General features: G+C 44.7%; 1 protein-coding gene across 2 annotated transcripts in view; it reads right to left on the minus strand.

The window, feature by feature from the left end:
* The window catches only part of CD53 (CD53 molecule), a 269,108-nt gene that overhangs the window by 76,919 nt on the left and 165,243 nt on the right, over positions 1-26,946 (minus strand). For both annotated transcript variants that reach the window (XM_078644132.1, XM_078644131.1), the window contains exon 3: positions 3,304-3,492. In XM_078644132.1, coding sequence (XP_078500258.1) covers positions 3,304-3,492 — 189 coding nt within the window. The remainder of the gene's footprint in view (positions 1-3,303; positions 3,493-26,946) is intronic.

The raw sequence follows: 26,946 nt of genomic DNA on the forward strand, positions 1-26,946 counted from the left end.
GTATATATATATATATATATAATGCAAAAATGCAAACACACTCTAAGGTCGGTGACACATTTTACATGAGCACTAGATTGCATTACACAAGGTAAGATTAACTTCATTATAAGGACAGGAGACTAGGTGATTCACTCAGAATCAAAGAATGTTGAGCCAACACAAGTACTTCGAACTTGGTGCCCCAGATCCAATGTCAACAGCTCTGACCATAATGCCACATCAATATTTCTTAATTTATGAGTGAAAGTTGTACACAAGTGGTATGGTTGTGTATGATCACCTATAGTGAGCACAATGTCTGTTGAAATCGCTTTGTGAAGTAAAACAAACAGCAGCAACAAATACTGAAAGGTTCACCCAGACACTTGCTTGGGAATGCTCACAATGGTGCACATACAGGGCTAACCATTTTAAATAGTACTTACATATAGATCAGGACTTTTGCAACTCACCAAAAATCCGCTTGCAACCCACCAGTGGGTGCTGACCTACAGTTGGGGAAACACTGACCTACAGTGGGGTTGTACTGTTATAATCCTGATATGTGTGAAATGGGTGGTTATAATCCCCATTTTACCTGTGAGCTATGTAGCTGTAGGGTGCAGTGATTTATTGGTGCTTGTTGAGTATGAGTCATCTCCAATCTGCACGAGTAGATTGGATTGATGGTACCTGTGCACGACTTATAATGTGTGTTTCGTGTGTTGTCCTTTCTATGTGAAGTGAGGATTGTGGGATCCGACTGTGCTGTGAATGGTTATCTTTGAAGGCGCTTTCTGTCTTGACTCAGTGGTGAATGCATGGTGTGTGTACCGCAGGACTGTTTCAGGGCTGGGAAAGTGCTGCCAGAGACAGCTGCAAGGGTCAGATTGAGTTTAGCGGAACATGGGTCTTACTCTTGTGAAACATTTTTAGGTAATGAGGTGGGTTATGGTGCAGCTGTCACAAAATAGGTTGGATATTGGGTTTCATTATTAGAGCGGATTAGAATGTATGGGCCATGTACCTAGTAGGGGACATGATCTACTGAAATGATTTAATCTTCTGGACTTTACGATAGGGTGCAGGTGCTGCCTATCACCCTGCTCTTTCTTCTCCCTTTCTCCTTTCCCCATCCTGGTCTATGGCATAGAGGTTTGACTGCCGTTGTAAAGCATTGGATAAGTTCTGGTGATTGTAAATATAAAAACATTAGGGTGTTTTCTAAGGTGCACAGTCATTCATATATGCATCAGAAATGTTATGAGGAAACTTCTGACGTATGTCAGGTTTAAAGAATGCAGGTTTAAAGAATGCAAAAAGCATAAGGACCAATTAGGAACCTATCAACTACACATGATTTAACAAGGCCTGGAGAGCAATACTGAAGAACATGTTCACCACGACAGTGCACCAAAGGCTTGAATTTCGACCAGGAATTCCCTTAAAGAGACAGCCAGAAGGCTCTGAGAAACAAAAGTAAAGCTATCCGAAGGAGAAGAGAGCTGAAACCTGAATCTGGCACTATAGCTCAAGAGAGAATGACTGTTATCGAAGACCAGAGAGAAGAAGTTGAAGCAGCCGAAAATACATTACACCCTGCTGAGTAGCTCCCCTAATACTAGTCAGAAGGATTGCCCTGCAGTCACATGTGCACTGGGGATCTGGTTAGGACTTTGTTACATCTTCTAGCACTGTAAGGGCTAAAGGCAAAATCCAGGTTTTCTGCCCCTCCATCCTCTGTATCATTGATTGTGAGTGTTGTAGTAATCTAATAACCACTCTCATATAGCTTACATGTGAGTAACTGATGAGCACTATAAGTATATCATTAGACATGCGTGACCTTGACTTGGCAACTGGAGTTGGGGGCCTGCCAGTGCTGGGAGTCCTTGTGCCCATCCTGATCCACGGATTAAGTGCCAGCATCCTTTTGAGACAACCACAAGTTACAGAAATAAATATCTTTGTAACACAACACTGGTCATCTGCGTGACCAGCACAGCATTGAAGAGGCAGCACCCTGTTACTGCCATCTACCTGCACCCGCATTTCAAGAAGGAGCTGCATCTTAAACGGAAAGCTCCTTCTGAAAGGCAGTCACTGGCAATGCTGCCCAGTTCGCCCATTCACCACTGAGCCATCGGCCCACTTGCTGAGGCCCTGAAGAGAACCTGAGCATTTAGCTATTAAAGTTGGCTATTCAGGTTAAATGCTGCTGTGTTTGTAACCCTAAGCGTCCCCGCTTGTCTCTCCCCATACCCCCTGGCGGCACACATAAAGGTTGTAGTGTATTTACTGGAGAAACACAAAGTATTACAAGTGCCATAATATGTCTTAAAGTTACTGAACACACTGAGTTCATAATATTAAAAGTCGCCTTTTGATGAAAGAATAACACTGGACATTACATTTATTGTGAGTGATACATATGCTGCCTGAACTCGATATTCTAAATCACCAAAACCTCCATTAGTAATCCTTGATGCTCTCCTGGAAGTTAGACCTGAAAAAGAGGTCTTGACAATTCATAGAGCTCGCGGTAGAAACTGATTTCAGCGTTTTTAAGGACAGTCAGTGGCAATACGAATCAGAATGATTGCTTCACTACCTACAGCCATATTTGCACTGAGGAACTGGTTAAGACTCAGTTATAACCTCTAGCAGTGCAATGGTTTTTGGTCAAGGTCAAATCAAACTTTTCTGCCCTTCCGTCCACGGCTTTGTTAATTGCCAATACTGCAGTAGTAACCACTCTTGGACAGTGTATATGTGAGCCAATCATGAGCACCGATCGCGTATCATTAGTATAGTGTAACAAAATTAGATGACAAAAATGCTCATAACTTGATAATTAGCTAAATACAATTATAACTGTTACCCGACTAGAGAGCAAGGGACTAACGAATTGTGAAAGCCTGGAATAGGGTGTCTCGACGGTAATTAATGCAGCACAATGAGAGCAAATGATGTTTGCACACACTCGGCCCACGATCATCCTGTTTTTCAAATGTTATCACATCTGGCATGGGCAGTTTCCTACTTGTGTAAAAACGTGAGTAAGTGCAATCTAAACTGCTCAAACTGGCATCAAGCTCTAAAATAAGAACACAATACGTCTGCATCTGTTTTAGCTCTTAACGGTCCAGATACCAATGCAAGTACACATCAGAGGGGTTTCCTGAGCTTTGAAGGCCTGGAATGTCACAACACAAGGGCAGCAGAACTTTACTCAATTGGTGTTACCTTCCATCTGAGTTTAGGACACAGTATTCATGTTTGCGGATGCAGTACTCATAATAAACAAGCGTGGGTACTTACTGACATGAGCAGGCATCTGTTTTCCTTAATGGCGCCCATGCAGCCTAGGAAGGCCACAACCATTATAATGGTGCCGATGATAACCAGGACATTCCCAATGGATATGGAGGGGCTGTTTGGAAGCAACACTCCATAGATGTTGTGTATTAAAATGTATATCCCAAAACCAAGGATGCAGCACCCAGTGAGCTGTAAGAGAGAAGACACAACCAGTGCAGATTGGTATTTATACTGTTCGATGAAAGTAGACAACACATTTCTATGGAAGGCCGGGCGGCGAGGGGGCAAAGGGGCTCACTGTGGTGGCATCTCTTGCTTCCCCGACAAGGCTTTGATGCTCCGTTACAGAACACGCAGACAGGTTTTTGCAGGGGCAAAGCTTAGTCAGTGAAATGGGGGGGGGGGGGTGGGGGGGGGGGTTATTGAAGGGGGGTTAGAGTCTGAGATTTCTCAACAGTCATCGTAGCCTATCCCGAGTAAGAACATAGGGGCTTATTATCAAGAACGGCGTTAAAAATTATCGCCGGTTTAGTGGCAGAAAACTGCAGCTAAAGCGGCGATAATGGGCCATGTTCTGGTGTGAACATGGGCTTCCATTGGAATTCTCCAGGCATATTATCAAGCCCATTATCGCCGCTTTAGCTGCAGTTTTCTTCCGCTAAACCGGCGATAACTTTCGTGATAATATGCCCCTTGATTTCCTAATATTCAGCGCAAGGATAAGGAGTATGTTGTGTTGCAAACCACAGCAAAGATCAAAATATGTTTTGCGCTGACAACTTGTCAGGAGCCCAGCACAAAATGGCTTTTTAGCACGGAGTGTTATCTATACATAGGGGATACAACAGTAAGGGGGGACCCTGAGCTCCAGGGGGCATCCTCAGCACAGTACCCTGGCCTGAAAGCTCCTGGTTGAGAGCCCTGAGGAGGGCCCCTCCATGTACCTTACAGGGGGACCTCCTGAAATTTTGTTGCGCCACTGACACAATTGGGCAATAATAGCACAAGCACAAACACTCATATAATTTCGCACAACGTCAGATACACTGAAGAAACATGGTATAGCTTTGCAGGAAAACGTACTGGCGCAAGCGGAATACAGAATGTTTTTGCCATCTCAATCATGTTTAATTTTTACAGATATTTTGTACAAGTTACTTCTGGGTGTCTGCCTTCCCTTAGAATGTATTATGGATGTGTCCCTAAAGTACAAATTTCAAGAAAAAGTGATGGCTTGCCTTAGTGTCAAAGCTCAATGCTTAGTGTTGGAAATGACCATCTTTTGCTTGGTATCCCCCCATATTTTTGCCTTGACTGTTTTTGTGGTAACGTGCCTGTGCTCCCTACCCCTTTCAACAAGACGAATTGGCATACCCATGATTGGCATATTTAACTTAAACATCATTCCCTATTATATGGTGCAAAAGTGTCACAGGACCTGTAAGTTAAGTCTCATCAGTGAGCTCCAGCACTCATGGTGCCACCCATTGCAGTGACAATGGACACATAACTGCAAGGTCTGCCACTGTGCATGTTTAAACTGCAAACTCAACCTGTCAGAATAAACCCCTTTCAAAAGACCTGCAACCTCCTTTAAAATATTAATAAGTCACCCCAAACAGGCCCTGCTGCCCATAAATGTATGAATGGATGGTGAATTTATAAAGTGCATGACTACTCAGAGAGTGTTCTGGTGCTCTGAGCAAACAAAGCAAAATGATATGCATCCAGGCACAGGTGCCTTAAGCCCTAGAGGAGAAGAGACAGGGTTTCGATTGCCTTCTAAAGGCGGCCTCAAGATGAATCTTATGCAGATCACAAGGGAGCTTGTTCCATGCTTTAGCAGCTACAAATGAAAAAGCTTTGCTACCTTTCCTCAAGCGCATAATGTGCGGGACAATCAGCGACACAGCAGAAGTTGAGCGCAGCACTCTAGAGGTGCGATAAGGCACACACTTCTACTGAAGTTGCCTGGACTGGCTAGAAACAATGCCCTGTAAACCAAAACAAGAGATTTGAATAAAATCTGCTTCCTGACTGGCAACCAATGTAAGGATTTCAGTATGAGGGGATAGAGATACACCTAGGCAGGTGCATAATGAGCCTAGCAAAGGCATTTTGGACCACTTGAAGGCTTCTTAGCAGGGCTTCTAACGCTCTCAGATAAAGAGCATTCGAGTAATCCAGGCGCAAGGCAATCAAGGCATGAATTTGCAGTGAAAAGAAATTTCCTCAGTGTACGGAGCGTCGCAAAGCACTGACTCACTGCTGTGGAGAATGGATAAAAGATTGTTGAACTTGACCCCAATTTCTTTTGCCACCAATGAAGGAGAAGGGGCAGGCCGGAAGTCTTCCCACCAATTCAAAGCATGTGAACTAAACTGAAGAATTTCTGTTTGATTGGTGTTGCATTGAAGTTGACTGCCCTGCATTAATTCAGAGAATGCAAGCATGCAGTCCTTGTAGGCAGATTCAATCAAGGCTGAGGGTCCCTCACAGGCAAAGAGCAGTTGGGTATCATCAGCGTACAAGATCATTTTCCAGTCAAAGGAATCCACTACAAAGGCCAAAGGTGACGTGAAAACATCAAAGAAAGGGTGGAACACAGGGAGGAGCCTTGGAGGACACCTGGATAACTGCTCTAACCTCAGGGGTGAAACGTGCTATCCAGACCGACTGACCTCTGGACTTAACCGATCCCATGCATTGTTCCCAATTGTTAACCAAATGATGTAAAAGAATGGTGTGGGGGACAGTATCAAATGAGGCCAATAGATCAAGGAGAATAAGTACTGATTTTTTCCCCTAATGTAACAACCACTTGATGTGCTCAGAAAACTACAGTACCGCCATTTCCGAATGGAAGCCCGACTGGCTTGGATGCAGTAGCTTGCCTTGCTCCAGGTAGTCAGAAAGCTGATCGTTGTCCATGTTTTCTAGCATTTTAGCAATAACTGCCAACAGAGAGATAGGTATATAATTACTAAAAATGATAAGATTGAGAGAGGGTTTTTTTGAGGAGTAAGATCACTTTGGCAAGTGTATCAGCAGCAGGGAGGCCCCTAGAGGATAGAGCGAGGCTAAGAATTCTGTTGATCGCCGGGTTGAGGACATCCACCACCGCTGCCAACAATGCAGGGGGCAGGTATCCATAGGGGAACCCGATTTAGACTCATGAATGGCCTTAGTCTATTGCCAGTGACGTAACACAGGCCCCGCAGCCCCCGTGCTGCAGGGTACTCCTCAGCACAGTACTCAGGCCTGAGAGCTCCTGATAAAATCTGGAGCGGGGGCCCCTCCATGTACCTTGCAGGGGGGGGGCCCTCAACTTTCATTACTCCAGAGTTCATTGCTTAAGGTAGATATGCCTAAACTGGTCGAACTTGCTACCCATAATGTCAGGTCTAGCAGAAGAAAGGCACTCCTGTAAAGCAGGAAGAGTCTTTTGGATATTGGCAATCTTAGTTTCAAAGGATGCTGCCAGCCCATTACACAAATCCTGGGAGGGTGTGGAAGCCCTTTTGCCGGGTTTGAAACAAAAGAATTATTTAGCAATATAAAAAATGTTGCAAGAGCAGAGTTGATTATATCCTGTTTAGTAGAGGCATGACACTCTCTACGATCAGTTTTATAGGTCAATTTGCTCTCGGCGGAATAATCCCTACGCCAAATTCTCAAGTTTTATGAAGCCTTTCCTTTTAGCAACCAGAGAAGTGGAGAACCAGGAAGCAGACTGCCTACCTTTTCTGTCCCTCACCACTTGAGAAGGGGCTAATTGGTTCACTGCACCAGCAAGGCAGGAATTGACAGTCTCTAAACCCAGGCCAACATAATTAGTTAGGAGGGTGCAGGCATTGGTTGGAAGTTCCACCCATTCAGCAACCTTTGCCTTCTTCCAGGTCCAGAAGACAGTAGGGTCAGTGGGACCGGCATGCTGATTTAACTTCTCTCTTTTCCATTTAAAAGTAGTCAAGAAGTGATCTGGCTAGGGTATATGCTGAAGGGGGGAGGGGGGCAGATCGCCAAAGGCTGTTGTAAAATACCAAGTTAATAGTGTGCCTTGTAGAGTGAGTTGGTAAGGTTACCAGATGAGGCAGATTGAGCAAAAGCATTGTCTCAATTAAAGTAGCTGCTGGCTGATACAACAGATCATCAATGCGAAGGTTAAGGTAGCCCAGCAAAGTAAAATGTGCCCGCCGCAGTGGGGGCAAAGACACTTCCAGAGATTTAATTAAATTCCTGGCATAGCCTGGGGTGATAGATCAACACACCTGAAAAGGAAGATTGTGCTGACAGCGAGAGATGAAAGTCAAGGCTCTCAGCAACCTGGAGTTCAGGAAGCTCAAAGGTGGAACATGTCATAGGATTCTTGAAAGCTATCGCTACTCCACACCTTTTTTGTGACTTCTATCGTAATGGACCAGAAAATATCCCTCTGGGATAGCCATGGTAAAGTCCGGAGCAGAGGAAACATTTAGACAGGTTTCTGTCATAAACAGTACATCTAATTTGTGACTACTTAAACAGAAATGTAGGGAGCATGCTTATGAAGGGAGCGGACATTGATCAATAGAGCAAGCATTCATTAAATTGATTGCATCTCACATTGAATTTATCCTGAATGTTAATGTCAACCTCTACAGAAGGAGCAGGAGCAGTGGTCTCCCTGGAAAACCCAAGGTGGCTAACTGGCAGGAGAACAGGCCAGAGCATGCCTCAGCAATCAGTTTTATTGGGAAGGTGGAAGTAGCATAAGGGCCCTAAGCTCCCATATAGAATCCTGAGTACGTACAGGGATGTCTGAGACGCCAATGCTGGACGTGGAAAGCCACAGAGATGTTTGCATTTGAGGCATTTAAGGTGCGCCAGTGGAGCGCCCGCTTTGTGCATCTATGCCACGATGCTGCCTAAAAGTGAAGGCAACATATGCCTAATGCTGGATTACTAGAGCACAGCCTGACCAAAGATGATGCCTCTAGTCAGCCCCGGTGAGTAAAAATGGCCGCAAATAGAAAATCCCACCAAACCCTGTTACCGTAACAGAAGAACATCCCCCAATCCCCCTGCATAAAACTTGGCACATTATTTCAGCAGATTCAACAAAATAAATTGGATACAATTTCAGCTTAAAAAGCCCACACATGTTAAATTATCATTAGAAAAGATGTCAGAGGAACGTACCATTACTAGACTACTAAGGAGAGTGCATTGCTTTAAAAGTAGGACATGTAAAAGTTTATTGATGAACATGTCTTTACAGTGAAAAGTCCTAAAAGCTATTTTCACTGTAGCAGAGTTCTCTGCTTTATACGAAAGCAACGCTATGCAAAATCAAAAGTTAATACCGCTATCTCTGCCTATGAAGCAGCCATAAAGTTAATTCTTGGACTTTTTCAAAAATATTTAATATAAGCTCAGATTTGTAATAACTATTTTAGAACAGGCACTTTTAGAAAGTTACCTGTTACCTGCCTAAAGCCTCTAGTAGCCCATTTGAATGAGCTTTCTACTGTAACCTGGCAGCTGACTAGCCCCTTTGATAAGATGCACCTTTCTCTCAGAACTAAGACAAAGGCCTTGGGTGTGGGGAGGTTTTCTGATTCTCTAGGAGGCTGATGATCTGGGCTAGGCTCAGGAACATAATTAACCCCAGAGAAGCCTGTCTTGCTACAGGTAGATGTAGCTAACACCTGGGCCTGCCCATTTTTTTGTTCACCTAGCCAGCCAGGCAACATGCCCAGTAGGAGAGGAGCTGCTCCCAGATCTATTTTATAGTGACCGCAGGGGAGGGGTTACTCATTTTCCTAACCACAACTCTGGGGTGGACACAAGAGCTCTGCACATGGGCAGAAAGGTTCTGCCATATTATTTTTTTGGGCAGAGAGGGGCTCCAAGGGATAGTTTGCAGTCAGGCACACAGGAAGGGCTGCTTAACACCTTGACGTGACGCGGATTCCGCCGTGGTGCTGGTGATTTATTGAGTGGACGGAGTTCGGATGGCCCAAGGCCAACCTCTGCACCCACCCACTGTGACGTCGGATGGCGATGGAAGGGATTAAGGGGGTAGAAGTGCCCCTGGAAACTTTCACATCATTGGTTAAAGTGGGGCCAAGAGTCACCCCCATCCACAAGGTGGTGCAAGGCAGAAATGTGGCACCCACAGTACTCTCCTCAGAACACTGTTTGGACCTTCTGTCAGAAGACTTGAGAAGATTGGACCTGCTTTCCTGGTACCCAGAACCCCAGAAGTGACTCCCTTGATCTTTAGATTGACCACCTGTTTGAGCTACAGGGACACAACAAGCTTCAAAAGGCCTTTTTCCTGTATTCCCAGCTGACCAGTTACAACGGGACCTGGCCTGTAGCCTGTTGTTAGCATCAGCTGGAGTGACACTTGACCCCTAAGGTCCTATACCATTGGTTGGTGTCAAAGTGTACACCAAAATCTGAGCCATACAAACTTTTTGCCAACATTTTGCTCCAAGAACAGGCAGGGAACCAACCTGCCAAGCTGATCTGTCAAAGGTTGCTCCTGCTCTGCACTTTTCTGCAGCAGCAATACCAATTCAGCAGGATTTTGCAGTCTTGTGGAAGCCTCTTTACCAACATCCCGCAGCCTTGCCCTGCTGGAAGAATTCAAGCTCCATAAAAGTGACTAAACCTAAAGGTAGAAATCTTCACTGTGCGAAGCCACAAAAAATATCCAGCCAGTAAAGGTTCTTCTCTGGGTGTGAAATACAAATTTCTCCCCTCTGAACTTTCCCGTCAAAAGTTAACAGCTTCACCAAGACCTTGTCAAGCAGCTATCCAACAAAGTGGAGTTCTCTTTGGCTACAGCTTGCTCCCCTGCCCCGCTGAGGATTTTTGACTTCTATTCCAAGGACTACATCAAAAGCGAAAAACTTCTGACTGGGTCGAATCTGGTTTCTGCATCCGGCCCGCACTCCATCATGGTTGGCCTTAACTTTCAAAAAAGTACTGTCCAAGTGCAACCAGATGACCTCTTGGTGCTATTTTGTACCTTACAATTTTAAAAATCCATATATTTTGTTGTCCTTATTGGATGATTTGCCATTTTGGTATCCTTTTTTAATTAAAATGTGCTCTTTTTAAAAAATTGGATAAGGATTTTTTTTAACTTTATTACTGTTTGAGTTCTGAATAGATACTTTACACATAGCTTGTAAGTTAAATCTGTGCCACTGCTAACGGGGGTTGAGCTCAGGTTAATTTAGAAACTTTAAGGTTACATCCTGACAAGGGTTGTGGTTGTTCTCTGAGGAGGGTACTCACCCTCCTGATACCCACATTTCTTACACTTAATTTCACACAAAACATGTTTTAATGCAGCTCATGAATCTTTGTAAAAATGGTGCTGCACTATTTTCCCAATTCCACAATGTAATAATGGAGGTATCACCTCAGAGAAATCCAGGTCAAGGAAATTTAGTAAATCTGATCCCTCGAGGAATGATGACGTGAGTATGAGATCAGGGTACTTAAGAAGTTAGGAGAGCAGAAGGTTGGGGACATGTAGGGTAGAAAAGTGATGTTTTGAAGAATAAACAATCGTCTTGAGGTCTTTCATCTATCTAAGCGTTTGGGTGTCTGTGCATCGTACAAAATGTGCTAATTCCCCACCAATTGCAAAGCACCTTAACACCACCCTCAACAGCGATGCCCCCCACCTCGCCGTTGCCAACACCACAGCCTAAGAACTTCACAGATGGATCACCAACTGTGTAGACAAGCTCGCCCCCTCCGCAACCCCAACAGACAGCACCCCAGGAAGGCCACCTGGTTCACCGCCGACCTCCAAGAATCCAGACCTGCAGACACCTCGAGAAGAGCTGGAGAAACAGCAAAACTTTGGAAGCTAGCACCACTTGCAAGAACGCCATGACAAAATACCACCAACTCATCAGATCCTGCAAAAGGACCTTCATCTGAAACAAAATCCACCCCAATGCCAGCAACTCCAAGGAACTCTTCAGCATCAATCAGGAATTCACCAAGCCCCCCCAGCGAAGCCACAGAGGTCAACCCCTGACAGGACCTCTGCAACAAACTCGGCTCCCACTTCCACCTGAAAATAAGATCCCTCTATGACGACTTCAATGAACAGACTCCAGACACCGAACCCAATCTCCCCCCCCCCGCCACGACAACCAGCCCACCATCCTCTCCTGGACCTCAGTCACCACCGAAGACACCGCGTTTGACCATAAAATGCATTCACTCAGGAGCACCAATGAACCCCTACGCTCCACACACCTTCCACAGAGCCACCGCCTCCAATGCACCTGTACTACGATGCATCATCAATGCCACCTTCGAAGCCGGCACGTTCCCTGATGACTGGAAATGCACAGAAGTCACGCAACTCCTGAAGAAGTCTGCAGCAGATCCGACGGACCTCAAGAACTACCGACCAATCTCTCTCCTTCCTTTCGCGGCCAAAGTCACAGAGAAGATCGTCAACGTCAAACTAACGAAATTCATCTAAGGGAACTCCATCCTCGACCCCTCCCAATCAGGATACTGCAGCAACCACAGCACCAAGACCACCCTATTCGCTGCCACAGATGACATCCGCACCCTCCTTGACCAAGGCTACACCGCTGCCCTGATCCTACTTGACCTCACTGCAGCCTACGACACCGTCTCCCACCACACTCTCACTGCCAGTCTTCACAGTTCCAGCATTCATGGAACTGCCCTCGACTGGATCTGCTCCTTCCTCACCGGCAGAACCCAAAGAGTCAGACTTTCACCCTTCCTCTCCAAACTCATATTGATCAACTGCGGAGTACCCCACGGTTTGTCGCTCAGCTCCACGCTCTTGAACATCTACATGGCTCCTCTAGCCACCATCTTCAGAAAGCATGGGCTCAGCATAGTATCCTACGTCAACGACACTCAGCTCTTCCTCTCCCTCACTAAGTACCCCCTCACCACCTGACTCAGCTTCCAGGAAGGAATGAAGGACGTTGCATGCTGGATGAGACTCCCCCTCTGCATGGGACACCACCTGGTGGCCCACCACCCTCGGCAGCCCACCTACCCCAAGGACCATGCCCGGAACCTCTGTATCATACTCAACTCCTCCCTCACCATGACACGACAGATCAACGCCGTCGCCTCCACCTGCTTCAGCACCCTCTTCATCCTTCGTAAGACCTTCAAATGGACCCCCCAGAATCAAGAAAGACCGTCTCCCAAGCAATCATAACCAACAGATTGGACCACAGAAACACTCTCTATGCCGAGATCAACAAATCTCTACTCTGCAAGCTCCAGGCCATACAGAACACTGCAGCCAGACTCGCCCTCAGCATCCCATGACACAAACACATCACCCAACACCTGCAAGACCTCCCTTAGATCCCCATAGAGAAGAGAGTAACCTTCAAGATACTCACTCAGGCCTACAAATGCCTCCACAACACCAAACTCCAATATCTCAATGAAAGACTCTCCTTCCACATACCCAAGAGAAACCTCCTTTAAGCCAACCTCTCCCTTGCCGAAACCCCACTCATCTGCAGAGCCAGAACAGGTGGAAGAGCCTTCTCCTACATCACGACAAAGACCTGGAATGAGCTCCCAATCAACATCAACACGCCCTCGCTCTGCATATTTTCAGGAAGACCCTCAAAACCTGGCTCTTCGACTGACCGGAGCTGCACCCCCCTCCCTCCCCAGTGACTTTCAGAACCTTACGGGTGAGTAGCACGCTTCACAATGCCCTGATTGTTCGATTGAATGCAGAGCCATCATACATGACATCTGTGCCTTGACAACTGTCCCTGACATCTGGCCACAAAACCCCCAACAAGTAAAAATTGGTTGCTGGTATTCTCCATACAACTTTTACATGGCCTGGAGGGAAGATGGTGCTCTTGCCTGCCACCTCAGAAGTAGTAGTAGCTCCCCAAATGTGTAATTTGCCAAGGAATCCCTCAGAATTTTCATGGCTGGTGCACCCCAGGGAATTTCCATTGATTCCCTGAACTCCAAGGTGTGGGAGAAAGGGCTACTGTCACTTCAGCAATCCACCGCATCATACACATTTTTAGGATTACCATTCCTGGGGTGTGCAAGGACCCCCTGACAAAAGCGGAATCTGGGTAAAAAGTGGGTGCGATCTGTACTCACAAACTCCACTGGATTCACATTTTATCTAGGTGGAGGATGGGCTTGTTTACCCCAGAGAGGATAATCTTAAGTATTACAATGGTTCCTCAGAACCAATAAATGGAAGAATCACAGGAATATACCACGGCACAAAGGGGCCAGAGATCCTTGCAAGGTATTGTTTCTGCCAAGTGATAATTGAGGGCAGCTAAGTAGAAAGAACATCTTACACAGTCATGCTGATGTTTTCCACCTCTGCTACACTCCCATCACAAAAATGGAAAGTGTGTTTGTATTTTTTCTAACAAGTGGTCATTCAGGACCGCTAAGTAGGAAGAACATCTTACATTCTCATGCTGATGTTTACCACCTCTGCTGTACTTAACAAAAATAGAGAGTGTGTGTGTGTGTGTGTGTATGTGGGTGTGTGTGCATGTGTTTGTGTGTGTGCATGTGTTTGTGTGTTTGCATGTGTGTATATTTTTTCTGTCAGAGGGAACATCTCACTCCTCAGGTGAGGCACATACAACTGTAAAGAGTAAGGGCCAGATGTAGGTAATCCCAGATTACCGATTCTTAAATACCGAATCATACCGATTCGGTATTTAAGAACTGGCAATCGGGATGTAGGTAATTTTTTCGATTTAATTACCGAATCGGTATGATTCGTTAATTACCGAATCGGTATTTACCGATTCGGTAATTGCCATAGGAATGAATGTCAATTACCGAATCAGTAAATACCGATTCGGTAATTGGGAGAAACATTGAAGGGTGGCACTTTGACACCCTGTTGCACCCCTCAATTGTGCATGGGTGCACATGTTGCAGACATACATGCCCTTAGGGCATGTATGTCTGCAACATGGCACTGTTTAAAAAGCAAAAGAAATGTTTTTTAAAGGGTTTTCATTATTGACCACCAACATCTAGTTAGTGGTAAATAACGAATTCTTAAACCCCTGTAGCACCGATTACAGTGCTACCTAAATGTCAAAATACAGATTCGGTAATTTTATCGATTCGGTATTTTACCGATTCGGTAAAATTACCGAATCTGTATTTTAACATGCCCCTACATCCCAAACTCCAAATACCGGTCGGTAACGAACAAAATCGGCCTTCCTACATCTGGCCCTAAATGTGGTGTTGGTGAAATGTGCATGTTGTCTAGTTGAAAGCAGATCAACAGAAATATAATGTACCTTGGGCTAGATGTAGGTAATTCTATTTTACCACTTCTTAAATACCCAATTTTACCGATTCGGTATTTAAGAAGTGGTAAATTAGAGGGAGGGGGATGTAGGTATTTCTGAATCAGTAAATACCGAATCGTTAAGATTCGGTATTTACCGATTCTGTAAATACCGATTCGGTAATGCCCATTGATTCCTATGGGCACTGAGGCCCATAGGAATCAATGGGCATTACCGAATCAGTATTTACCGATTCAGTAAATACCGATTGCAGCAAGGGTGCAGGGGGTGTCACTTTGACACCCTCTAGCACCCCAAAGACGGGCATGTGTGCCATGTGGCACACAGACATGCCCTAAGGGCATGTCTGTCTGTCACATGGCTAGGTGTGCATGCACACATGTGCATGCACACCTGGATTCGGTATTTTACCACCCAATTGGATTGGGTGGTAAAATACCGAATCTGTAAGGCCTTTGGGACTCAGAAGAGTCCCACCTACATCTGGGATTTACCGAATCGGTAAAAAAAACGATTCGGTATTTTACAGAATCGGTAAATTTACCGATTCGGTAAATTTACCGAATCTGTAAAATGCTGCCCCTACATCCCAAATACCCATTTACCGGTCGGTAACGGCCGATTTCGGCCGTTACCGGTCGGTAAATGGCCTCCTACATCTGGCCCCTAATTCTTAAAGTTATTTGTGCACTTAAATCAAAGTTTCACACTGAAAAGACTGCATTTATGAGTGAAAATTTACTTTTAAAAAGTCACAGCAGTTAGTTTTGCACAAGTATATGGTTTTATTCCCTAAAAAATATATTTGTGTTAGCAAATCTATTAGAAGTTTGGTTGGGGGCAGGGTATGCGTGTGATAGGGTGCAAATCTTCCCTGAGTTAGTTAACACCCACGATTTTACATGTTTGTTACGAGTTTACAAATTCCTCTCCAACTCCCTTTTCACTCTGAAAAGTTTGGAGATATACTCCTATTTAAGGCAGGAAGGAATGTATTTCCTGGGTGTGAAGGGTAAGGGAACACCCAAAAACTGGTGGGGATATAGGCAAAATGTTTTCTTCATGGGGGAAATATTGCTATGTGGAAAAAAAAGTAATTAAGTAAATTTGCACTTCTTCTGATTTTTTTTTCTACAAATAAAAGTGCAAAATTAGAATTCGTACTACTGGAAACCTGAGACTATTGTATGTGTTCAAGTGTAACCCAAAAACGTTTACGAATTCCGAAAATAAATACATCTACATACATGCGGGGTTGTAAACCTCAAAGGGTGGATTTATTTAATTTTGGTGAATTAGGCCCAGCATGAAGGGCAGGTGGTGAATAGCTTCATGTTTCGAAAAAAGGGCCAAGAGGTGTTAATGGTTATTCATTGTCCCCCCCCCCTTCCTGTTAAATGTGGGTGGTTACCAAGATGGATGAGAGACTTGCTTAAAACAATTAGATGAACATGTTTTTGTGTCTGTTGATAATGAGTAGGACTAACTTAAGTGCTGGTAGCGCTTGGTGTGACAATAATTTGTTGGGTTCCCACAACCTTACATGACCTCCTTCCACATAGAATCCCTCACTGTCACCCTCCAATGTTGCCCCTCATCTATCTTTAGCCCATCTCTCACATGTAGGTTTTTAGGATATGATATAATAAACACTTTTAAAGTGCATTTATACCCGGAAGCATCTTGGTGCTGAGATAAACTATCCTAATAAAATAGGCCAATCTCTTATTTGTAGGACAAAGAGCCAGGTTTGAATGACTTTCCGACATTGAGAATGATTTTCCATGGCTTTCATCTTGCTGGGTAAACATTTCAGATGTAAGGAAGTAAAATGCTTTACCCCCATATGCTTCGTCTAATTCTGGGAACCAACACATCCCTCCTATTGAGCTATATGAGAGGCCTTCTCGACATGTACTACCCAAAAATGTCCTTGATGGAACCTGTCCTACAACATAACGTTATGTGAATTATACAGGACCTTAAACATAGACTGTTTCCAGATTGGCAATCAATTTATACCTTTTATAACATCAGAAATGGAGTGGTATCTTGATATCCTCAGAACCAAGAGGGGCGCTGCACTTTACATAATCTGCAGTCTTGCATACAATGTCTAATTAATTCCCAAATAAAGGACATTAGAATAATCAAGACGTGATGCTATAAGTGCATGAAAAACAGTTCTCTCTGGTGATTATAGGATGTAAGATTTTTGTTTACTTAATACATGTAAAATATAAAATCACTTTGCTGATACCTGCTTAATATGAGTGTTGGACTTGGCTCATTCTGCAGGGTCATCCTTAGACTTTTTGCCTTCACCGTCCAGTTTTCTGAACATGTTTTTGTTGGCATACTTTACCAATGCTAACCAGTGCTAAGGCGTTCGAGCTCTATCCTTTAACCATGTTGCAATTGGCATACACCTAATTGGCACATTTCATTTACTTGTAAGTCTCTAGTAATGAGGTGCTATCTGTATCCAGGGTCTTTAAATGAAATGCTACAAGCGGACCTGCAGCACTTATTGTGCCACCCATTTAAGTAGCCTTATTAAACATGTCTCAGGCCTGCCATTGCAGCCAGTAGCAGCCAGCATCATAAAAATATGGTGTGGCACAATGTCCAAAAATCTCACCATATGTATGTTGCTGGCCACTGGCTCCGGTCGCCGTCTCTCGTTCCGGCACTCTCCTCACACTCCGGCAGATAGGGAGGGACTTCCTTCCTTGTACCACGCAAATCCAACTAATCCTGGCGCTGCACTGCAGCACCAGGATTGGTTGGAGTAGGCTAACCCAGCGCTCATTTTGAGGCTCATGGCCTGTGGCTGCAATCCCTCTGCTGGCTTTTCAGCCCTGGAATTGCACTGGCAGGGGGCTAACATGAGTGCTATTGCTCTAATCAGCCCTGCCCCCTGCCCTTGCGCTGAAGCAGCGTGAGCCTGCCACACATAATAAAATAGCATTTATTTCCATTTTATGAATGTGTGTGCCTGCTGCGCTGGCAGCAGGTGGAGCAACGCTCCTCCGCAATAATGGAGGAGCCAGCACTGATTGCAGCCTTTGTGAGGACTTTTAATATTAATATGCGATTTTGACCTAGCAAAAATAAATCTTATGCCAGACCTAAACCTTCCTTTTTAATACATATAAGTTACCCATAGTTTAGGCCTTACACAACCCAGAGAGCTGGGCACAGTGCAATTATAAAGTTGGTCATGTGCTTTTAAGATTAACATGTCCTGGTAGTGAAATCTTTTACATTTGTTTTTCACTACTGCAAGCTCTGCCTCTCCCGTAGGACAACATTGAGTTAATGTTTGACATTTAATAAATACTAACTCTTGATTGGGAACAGTTAAACCCTTCATTTTTGGTGTATGAGAAATTATAATTAAAAATTATCCTTAATTGTAAAGTTGGGTTTTAAGTTACAATTTTGAAAATGCCACTTTAAAAAGTTGGCATTCTCCTGCCCTAACCATTTGGTGTCTGTAGCCTGTTCCTTGGTCACATGACTGGGTGTAGTTGACAGCTAGACTTTGCTTATTCCTCACACACAGCCACACAATAGAAGGATTAGATGTGCCTGGATGGGCCATGAACTGACAAGATGAAGTGGGCGTATCTGGGCACACCACCACTTGCAACTGAATAGACTGTGCCCTGCCTTAAAACAAAGGACTTGTCACCACTGTGATGAGTTCGCCTGGCATATGCTGTCCACTAGTTATAGTGGGCACCTTGCACCAGTCCAAACAACCCTTATTGATGATAGGTTTAAGACAACCTTTATTGAAAGCTATCCTAGTGGTAGCTATGGAGAGCAGCCTCCAGGCTAAGTCTTAAAGAAGTGTAAAGCCGCTTGGTTTACCAGATTGAAATCTCTTGAATGGCTAAATGAAAGGAGAACCACACAAGGTATATATAAAATATATGTATTTATTACTAAACACTCTCTAGTAATCTCTTTAAGAGATTACAGAGCACAGTACACACTTTAAGCAAAATAGAACTTCAGTAAATAGCACAATATACATAGGGCCCCAGGGGGTGACCAAACCATATGTTAAGATGTAGTGTAGTTCCTATATTCCCAATAGGCTCTGCGCATTGGAATAATATCTTCAATAGTATAGACGTAGGACTGAGGTTAACTAGGTCTTCTAATGACGATATTAGACTTAAGTTGTGTGTGCCAGCTAGCTCAGAGTTCACTAGAAACTTTCTCGAATAAGCTAGGAGGAGTTTAACCTCCCTGGATAGACAAGAAGGGATTTAGTTTCTGACAACCATAGAACATGACAACTTTGCTCTCCCTGATCAAGAGTGTATCTCTAGAGTCGTGTGAAAACAAAAGACAGCTATTTTACTCAGTCAATACGTGCATACTTAGTTTCACCAGATTTGTAGAGAAAAGAAGAGACGGGCGTTTTCAATAAAAGGTGTTATTTATTGATCAGTCTCTTTTCTCATACAAGAGAAATGAATCGCTACAATTGTAATACTTATAGTTAAGTAAAATGTATACAGTAAAAGCAGAATTATAAAATAATACTGTAAAAGCATTGATATGGTTTCTTAGCCATATGTTACTTTAAAATGGATAAAAGATATACATACATATATACATTGACTAATCGTACTCAACTGGTGCTTCTAACTACGCCTACCCCGGTGTACCTGACCTGAGCCTAATACATGGGAGGAAGTAAGTAAGTAGCAGTTTAAGTTAAGTTTGTTTTGCCAAGAGTCTGACTCAAGAATTCTCTATAAGGGGTTAGTCAGTTCAATACCTGGGATTTAGAAGGCAGGAGGGCTGGTATCTCTTTCTCAGGACTCGGTATCCCAGTTACCCGCGAGGGCAAGCTGGAAACGCTGCAGGCTGGATTCCTCGGCAAGAGGAAAGGCAGCGTTTTTCCTCAGCGCGTCAAAAAGGGAGGGGCAGCGTCCGTAGGCTCTCGCATCAGCTGGGCTCTCCGGCAAGTAGTCGCTGCTCCAAGCTCATCACCACCGTGTCTTTACTTAGGGCAGTGTCGGTATATTTATACCTGAGAGGTGCCGGGTTTGACGTAAGGATGGACATAAGACGTCAATTAAGAACTGGTCGTTCTTACATTCTTTACAGGAGTTCTCGAACGAAATCAAAACAATAGCAGCGGGGATTTCCCAGGTTTGCTGGAGGCTTGGTTTGTTTAGAGAACTCGGTGTGCTTTCTAGGGGGCTGGAGGAATAGTGCTTGCTTAATGTGACAGCATGCGCTATGACTAATTTATGAAACGGGTTTCTGTGCCGTTGTTTAGATATTAGTGATTTATAACCAGACACTGGTCAGAAATTGGAGTATCGATACAGGTCCTTAGATAAACACCCTACAAAGAAAGTGGTATAAGAACCACGTATTGACTAGACACAAGGCCTAGAGCCTGTAGAATCGCTGGGACCACAAGGAACCACCCAAGGTAGTGACACACAGGGCCCACAGGGGGCGCGTGCAGTGCGAGGACACAGCTGTGAGCGCCGTTAGCTTCTATGGGGAAAGTCGCAATTGGAATTTTAAAGATAAAGGACACTTAGGAGAGGACTTTGAGCAAACCCCTTTAGACTTAAGGGGTTCTAGGGCCAACACCCACCGGAGCTCCAGGGAAGCCGGGTGCGTAGGTATCAAATGGTGTCGGGAATCGTTGTTGTTTTCAATGGTGACCTGCTGCAAAGTGCTGCTGTCGTGAAGAAGAAAAGTCTCCAAGCCTGGATCAAAGATGTGAGGAACCTGAAAGCAGAGGGGACAGAGTCTGGGTCACTTGCCAGTGACCCGGGGCACGATAGATAAATGCTCACCGATGTTGGGTGCTTCAGGTGCGAAGAGGTGAAGTTTGGCTCTGCAGCCACGAGGACTAGGAGGCGTCGATGATGACCAGGATCTGGATTCAGCTGTCCCATAAAGGATGTTGAGTGCTACAGCATCGGTGCCCAGATTGAAAACAACAAATCTTGGCAACAGCAACCCACGCAGCAAAAGAAAAGATGCTTTGGTGTGGACCAGCAAGGTCCAGGGGACTCCCCAAGTGGTGGAGAGTCAGGGCATGTCTGGAGCAACCAGGGAAGCCCAAGGAAAGCCAAAGTTGCCTTCTCAGGGACCCACCAGTTGACAGACCAGGGATAGCGAAGGTACCTCGAGCAAAAACACAAAAGGCCAGCTCACGGAACACTCATGGAGTGTAGGCCAGCAATCTTCAGTGGAAAAGCTGCTCGGGGTCTTGGATACAAGTAACCTAACGCACAGCCTCAAGGATTATTGAGAAGCGAATGCACTTGCAAATGTGCACGGTGCCCAGGGGTACCAGTTTCACTGTACCCACGAGGGCTGCGGGTCTTAGCTTTGCTGGGGACTCGGGTCAGCCTTGGGGAAGTCTGGAAATCTACCTCCCATGTTGCAAATACTTCACAGTCCGGTGGGAGCTTCAGAGATGCAAACAGGTCAGATGCATCTTTGGTGCCTGCCACTCAGGGGAGTAACTCCTTTACTCCAAGGGAGATTCTTCAGTCATCCAGTGTTGTGTAGATTGTCGAAGTTCCAGGATTCAGTATCAGAGTTTCGTCCAGGTATAATCTAAAGTCCTGTTGCCAGGGGTTCCTATCTTATACCCAAGGAAGGGGTGGGACAAACTCTGGGGACCCACCTATGGGAGGGTTTGGAAAGAGGGGTGGCTAAACCTATTTCCTCCCCTGCAACCGGTTTGAACTGGGCTATGCACAGGGACACCAAATGTGCCCCAAGTGCTGACTCAAAGCACTGGGGGCACATTTGCACCCCCCTGTGACGGGAAACGTATTGTCCAGGCCTCCCCTGCCGGAGTTTTGTCTAGCAGCAAGAGGCCAGACTCGTGTCTGTGGCATCCATTTTGTGATGCCAGGGTTCAGTTAAGCTGGTACCGGGTGTACCGGTGTGGTCATGTTTCTCCCTCTAGAAGGGTGGAATCATAACCCCCGCCGCCAGAACTGGCGGGGGGGGGGGTATGATTCCAAAGTGTTTGACACCAAACACGACATGACACAACATGTTTCCTTGCAGCCATTCCAAAGTTAGCATTTACCGCGAGGTTATAATGCACTTAAGAGTATATGGTCTTGCTGCATCACAGAACAACCCCGGAGAATAGATTCTGAAGGCTGCAGAGGAGTCCTACACATGCGTGGGCACCCTCTCACACAAACCCCAGCACCCTGCCTTCAGGATTGTCAAGGCCTGCCATAGGGGTGGCTGATAGGTTTATAAGTGTAGTGATATAAGGTAGATAAGGGAACCTATATCTAAGTAAGGGGTGCATAAACCACCTTACACAGGCTGCTGTTGCAGACCTGTGGTGTCATTTTGGAAGGCTGCCCAGGGGTGGCATAATATATGCTTCAGCCCCTAGTAGGCCTCTGCTATACCTAAGCCCTGGGTACATGGTGTACTATATAATAGGGACTCACAAGGGTACCCCAGTAACAAAAGTGGAGTGTACCTAAAGTACATGGAATCATTTCAAAAGAGAAAGCAGATAGGCTGGGGCCCTGAATAGCAGGATCGCAGCCAAACTAAGACAAAAACCATCAAAACACCAGTACAAAAGTGGGGGCAACCAAGTAGTCAGATTCTACCTTCCTATAACCACTGCATTCGTTCATACAGCCAGCTTAGTACCAGGGCAGAAGAGGCAGGAAACTTCTAGAACTTCAAAGGTAATTCTCTAGAAACTTCTACTTCAAAGAAGGCACAGGTATAACTATTGGACCCTCAGGCTCAGCTCTTCAGTACACTCCAGTACATGTGGATACTATAAAAGGAAGACTGCTGTGTTGCTATGCTGACACAAGGACTGCTAACCTACTGCCCTGCTACTTTGCTGCTAAGCTGTCTGCTGTCCTGATTGCTGAGAACTGGGCCTGCACCCTTCATACCAGGCTGAAGGGACTCCAAAAGTCAGTTGATTGACGTCCTCTTCTGAGCTAAAGAGACATATCAAGTTCCAAAGGGTCCTAGAAACTGTGCAGCTGACCTGATACCTGGACCTGCAACTGGACCTGCCTGAGCCCAGTTGACCGCTGCTGGAGTGAGTTCTGGTTTCTCAGGAGGAGTCCCTCAGATTCTAGACCATTGGTCTGGCATCAGTTGTGCTCTCTCCTCAAGAAAAGGAGAAACCCTGAAATTTTGGACTCTTTACCAATGTGACCGGGCCAGCTCGTGCCAAGATCTTGCTGCCTGACAACGCGAACCTCTGGTGAACTCGACTTTTCGCGCCACCGCGAGTGACATCAAACAATGCAAGATCTGCACTTCACGATAAAGCATCTACAGCTCGCGGTAACTGCCAGTGCGAAGCCTCAGCAATGAAGGTCTGGGATGCCCAACAAGATCTTCAAGCTATAAATTAAGCCCGGCTGCTTTGTGCGACGCTACCAGAGGGTTAAGCACAAGTGAATTTGGGGTTAGCTTGTGGCTTCACCATTACAGAAAGTGTGGTTGCTGCTTCAGTAGGGTTTCACCCCCTAAACCAGTAACCCAATTTCCAATAGCAAGCCGTGAAAGAAACATTACCTACAAATTTCTTGCAGAATCCATAAGCATGGGGAGAGCTCCAAGACCAGCTGCCCACCACAGGTTGGACCATACTTTAGGTGTATTACCAAATGTCAAAACCTCAATCTTATAATCCTCTCTCCATTTTATTTCAAGCAATTTACTTTCATCCACGACACCCTGCCTCTCTCATACAGTTCTGAACATCACTGCTACGACCTATGGGCTTTCAAGTTGTTGATTGTGATCTGGGTATCATCAGCATAAGATGATACCCAAAACCATGGGCTTGCACCAACTCAGCAACCAGGGACAAAAAGAGTGAGGTTCAAGGCAGAGCCTGGGGGTCTCCACAGGGTAGGATGCAGTAGCGGCTCCTGGAGTGAGTACTGTTGGGTGTGGTGGGGGAGGGGCAGGGTGTGGGGTAGTAAACGCCAGCAAACGTCTGATCAGAGTTAGGTAATGAAATAAATAAATAAAACAAATTAAATTGTGTGCGCTGCATTGTTGCAGTGCACGCAATTTAATTCATTTTATTTCTTTCTCTCTTTACCTAATTCCAATCTGCCGTATGCCGGAGTTTACTACCCCCCACCCTGCCCCTCCCCCGCCTCACCGGCCCGCAGCACTCCATCCAGGAGCCGCCACTGGTAGGGTGAAGTTTCCTATCTAAAATGTTTTCACGCTACTCTGCATTTCTGTGTCACGAATGATGAGAGGAGTTTAAGGGGCTTGCCCTTGATTCCCAGCTGGGATAGTGACACTGTGGTGTCAAATGTGACTGAGAGGTCCAACAGGATAAGAGCCGCTGACCCTCCTTGCTCCAAAATTCTTCTGATTTGATCAGCGACCGACACCTGTAGCCCCTTCTAAAGCTGGACTGGGAACTATCTGGCAGGTTGTGACCTTTCAGGACTAGAGAAATTCTTGATTAAGGTTGGTAATGGCAATTATGAAACAGGAATATGGTTTTTCAACATCCTTATGATGATGGGCAGCAGTCTTTTTTTAGAAGACAAATTATTGTCACTTCTTTCCAAGCTACAGGGAAAATTGCACTCTCTATGACTTGGTTAAAGAGTGACGTAAGATTATTAGTGATGACATCAAACATCAAAGTGCTCCTCATCCCAAAGTAGAGTGTCAGAGCAGTGTACCTCGCAAACACATTATACAGAGTCAATGAGTCATACAAGTGTGTAAATCAATCTATAGTAAATGTTACTTAAGACAACGAAAGCTACATGGTGTTTATGTCACATGTCATCCACTCTGGTAGGCATTATATGTTAAGTGTGTTTGGTCGAAAAACAAAGGATCAGATTTACTAAGTTTTCACACAGCACAGTAACAAAAGCCTGACAGCACCATAACTACTAAGATATGGAGCTGTTGCTCTCTCCTCTAGTGCTGATACCTTAGACTGCCCTGTGCCTATGCCCACACTTGCACCAAAGTGTAAAGGTGCGTGTGTGATTTCAAGCATTGTTTATAATGTAAAGGTATCCTTCCAGGCGAAAAATTCTACGCTTTGACAAAGTTTAACACTTTATCACTTTATTGTACAGTGCAGCACACATGTAAAGTTGGAAAGGCTTAAAGAATATAAATCGTGTCTCCAACTTTATGCCTGCCTCGAGAAGGCATAAGTTGTAGACACAAAGCCATTACTTCCAAAGTTAATCAATACGGTTAGTATCAAAATCCAAAGGTACTATGTGTACCACCCATGGTATGCCTCCTTGACACAAAGTAGCGCATGGTGCTAGTTTGGTTTACTTTATGGCTACGTTCCAATGCCATTCAGTATTTGTAATGGAAAGTAAACCCCAAAATACCACCTCTGTGATGCAAACCAGTGGCAAAAATCTTTCCTATAAACACAACATTTGAAATCTAACACAATGGTTTGGGTTGTCTTACTAATAAAATTACATTACAAACCAAAGTAGCAAACCTTTTTAGTAACCTTACGTGTAACAAAAGTTTGAAGAAAAAAAATAAGGTGCTATACTTATGCATTGGAATTTGTAGGCAACTCTTTGATGCCAGTTCATGTCTCAATGAACTACATTAAAAGAATTGTAACTTATGAACTCCAAGTAACAAAAAAAATCTCTGTGACAGAAAAAGTAACTCTCTGAGCCATCTACATAAAATACAAATACATGATTTGCGTGTTATACGCTTTGTGATGGGAGCATTAAACCTCTATGCTACTGTATCATGAGTCAATATTGTGGCTAGACAAATCACAGATCTCTCCATCAAGTTCATTGACCACCAGAGCAGTCATGCAATTGTTATTATCCCCTGAAAAATGCAGTGCACACAAAGATCTCTTCAGGTTGATCTTTTCTTGCCTCAGCTTGTCATGTGAAGGGCACTCCTTTGACTTTTGTACCTGGTATGGCGGCACTGGTTACACTCTTCAAAAGCCGGCACTGCTAATGAGATGGGAATCAAATAATGCCGAACCGACTGAGAATCTAAAAGGATAACTACCAAGTGGATAATGCATTTATTCGGGAATGTAACACCCCAGCACCCACATGAACTAAGTCCATTGATTTTTATTGCACAGTGCCTTGTGCAGTAGCACAATGTCTTGTGACTAAAGCAAAAGCATTCACTTAAAAATGGATAAGGGTTTGACATGTATATGCTGTGGGAGGTAATCCTCCATCTAAAGTTTTACAATGCCTATCAATCAAAAAATGAGTAATGTTTTATTTTCACTGCACATACAGATTTATCCTTAGCATTATTAGTGTATTTGCAACTCACAATTGAGGGCATACTTACCACCCCGACCAATGTAGGCGCTATGCTACCTCTCTCGCAGCAGACCTACTGTCTACATATATTGTATTGCCATTGTATTGATTTTCATACGGCTGGGCAGAAGGCAGCGTATTCTGCCTACAGCACACGTACAATGTACAGTTTTGAACATGTAAGTCCAGGGCAGCCTAGGCAGTTTCAAGAAACCAACTACCAACTATTTGGGTTGGGGGCCCAGCAAATAAGAGAATTTTAGGGCAGATTGGTCATCTGGTGGAGGTTTTGCCCCAGGCACCACAGACTCAGAGGCTTATTTAAAACCCCCTGCGTCACTGGTACATCACTGTTTCCCATGTTAAAAGTGACGCACTGGTGACACAAGGTGCTTGTAAATAAGCCCCTCAGTGTACTGGCTGCTCACTTGCATAGTGCCCTGACCTCCATATATCCCAGCCTTAGTAGTGATGGAAGTGACTGCCCACTCACTGGTGTGACGTGACCAGCCAATCACCCTAGGTTTACTGATTTAGGTTGCTAACTTTTACATGTATTTACCTAGCTGGCAATGCTGCAGCTTTCAAGACAAGAAATACTATCCAATCACACATTTTGGGGGAATTATATGTAGATTTTGGTTCTAATGTATCAAAATCTGCATGTTCTGGTAACTTGTAATTCGCTCCAAAATGATTCGATTTGCATGTATAGGAGGTTAAACTTGGTTAGTCTGCTTCCTCAGGTATTGTGGGGTATATTACCAACAACTAGCGATAATTTTTGCCTCTAACTTGTTTAGAGACAAAAATTATCGCCGCACATCGGCGATTTTTATCGCAGATAAACCTTGCTATTAGCAAGGTTTATCGCAAATGCGATAAAAAACTCCCGCAATGCATGAATATCGCTGAAAAGTCAGCGATATTCATGCATTATCGAG

This window comes from Lissotriton helveticus, chromosome 5_1, assembly GCF_964261635.1.
Source record: "Lissotriton helveticus chromosome 5_1, aLisHel1.1, whole genome shotgun sequence".
Classification (NCBI taxonomy): domain Eukaryota; kingdom Metazoa; phylum Chordata; class Amphibia; order Caudata; family Salamandridae; genus Lissotriton; species Lissotriton helveticus.